Source organism: Rhagoletis zephyria, unplaced genomic scaffold (genome assembly GCF_001687245.7).
Source record: "Rhagoletis zephyria isolate East Lansing unplaced genomic scaffold, Rhagoletis_zephyria_1.1 Rzeph_scaffold_62530, whole genome shotgun sequence".
Taxonomy (NCBI): domain Eukaryota; kingdom Metazoa; phylum Arthropoda; class Insecta; order Diptera; family Tephritidae; genus Rhagoletis; species Rhagoletis zephyria.
This window is the reverse complement of record NW_016219581.1, coordinates 1-1,545: the sequence shown is the minus strand read 5'-3', so window position 1 is coordinate 1,545 and position 1,545 is coordinate 1. Positions and strand designations below refer to the sequence as shown.

The following is a 1,545-nucleotide window of genomic DNA, read 5'->3' as shown; positions in this document are numbered from 1 at the left end:
ATCGACGTGCTAGTTGGTGCTGACCTATGTCAAGTTGTCGAAACTGAATGCGAAAGAATTTTTTGTAACACCCACTCTCGCACACCTGACGGACGCTACGTTGCGTGCATTCCATTTCGTCCTGATGCGCCGACGTTGGGAGATTCTTATACTCATGCATTACGACAGGTTTACCTTCTTGAGCGGCGACTGGCAGCAAATAGTGAACTCCGGGAGAAATACGTTGCTTTTATGCGCGAATATGCAGACCTAGGCCATATGGAGCGCGCAAACCAATTGAACGTTAATGAAGCGGGCTTTTATATACCGCATCATGCAGTTATGTGGAAGTTTCGCATTGTGTTCAATGCCTCAGCGAGAACTACAACCGTCGTCTCCCTGAAAGAAGTTCAGTTGGTAGGAACCACAATACAAGAGCCGCTACTTAACATAATATATCGCTTTCGCCGCTTTCGCATCGCATTGTCGCCGATGTTGAGAAGATGTTTCGACAGGTACTTGTTAAACCCTACCATAGAGATTTTCATCACAATATTAGGAGGGAGTCCCCAACCGACGACATCACTATATACCGCCTTACAACGTTGACTTATGGTACGGCTGCAGTCCCTACAACGCGGTCCGCGCAATCAACCAATGCGCATACGACAACTACAAGGTGGTCGCTGACAGTCAATAAATCGATAGCGGCACGCGATGCGATCTTGTCGTCTTTTTATGTCGACGATTTTCCTACCAGCTGTGATACCGAAGAAAATGCAACTGAACTTGCAGCCAACGTGATTTCCCTATTGTCTGAGGGCCACTTCCGTTTACGTAAATGGAACTCCAGTAGTGGTGAAATAATAGCACGCTTGATTGGCAACCGTTCTTCTAACGTAGAGATGACCATCGAAACACCAACAGCAACTGTACTTGGGCTTCGATGGGATGCAGCAGCAGATGAGCTATTTTTCAAGGTAGATCTGAAAGAGAACATAGGCTTTCTAACGAAGCGACGGGTACTAAGTGACGTCGCAAAACTATTCGACCCTACCGGCATACTGGCACTAGTTGTTACTGGAAAAATATTCATACAAAGGTTGTGGGCTGCTGGCTTGTCGTGGGACGAACCACTTCCAGATGAACTTCAAACCACCTGGGTAGCTTTTTACAGCGAACTCGACGTAATAAACAAAATCAGGATTCCGCGATGGTTAGGTATGGCTGAAGGAAGAGCCACTATCTTGCTAGGAATTTGCGATGCCAGTACGGTCGCGTATGCAGCTGTAATATATATTAAAGCCACAGATGCGGAAGGTCATTCCTCTTCCACTAGGCACCGAAATTACCACGTTTTCTTGCAGTCTTCTAAGTTTATACGAAGAGGAGATATTTGAAAGTGTATAAATAAGTATTATAGCGACTTTTGCAAGAGTAGTTAACATTTCATGCTATTTTTTTCAGAATNCTCTTCCACTAGGCACCGAAATTACCACGTTTTCTTGCAGTCTTCTAAGTTTATACGAAGAGGAGATATTTGAAAGTGTATAAATAAGTATTATA

At 44.6% G+C, this 1,545-nt stretch overlaps 1 protein-coding gene across 1 annotated transcript; it reads left to right on the top strand.

Moving 5' to 3' along the window:
* Window positions 1-258: 258 nt before the first annotated feature.
* LOC108356646 (uncharacterized) lies at window positions 259-1,166 on the top strand (the record flags this gene model as incomplete). Its single annotated transcript, XM_017607744.1, has 2 exons — window positions 259-494; window positions 539-1,166. Coding segments are annotated over exons 1-2 (864 nt in total), but the record flags the coding sequence as incomplete, so codon positions are not given.
* Between the last annotated feature and the right edge of the window lie 379 nt (window positions 1,167-1,545).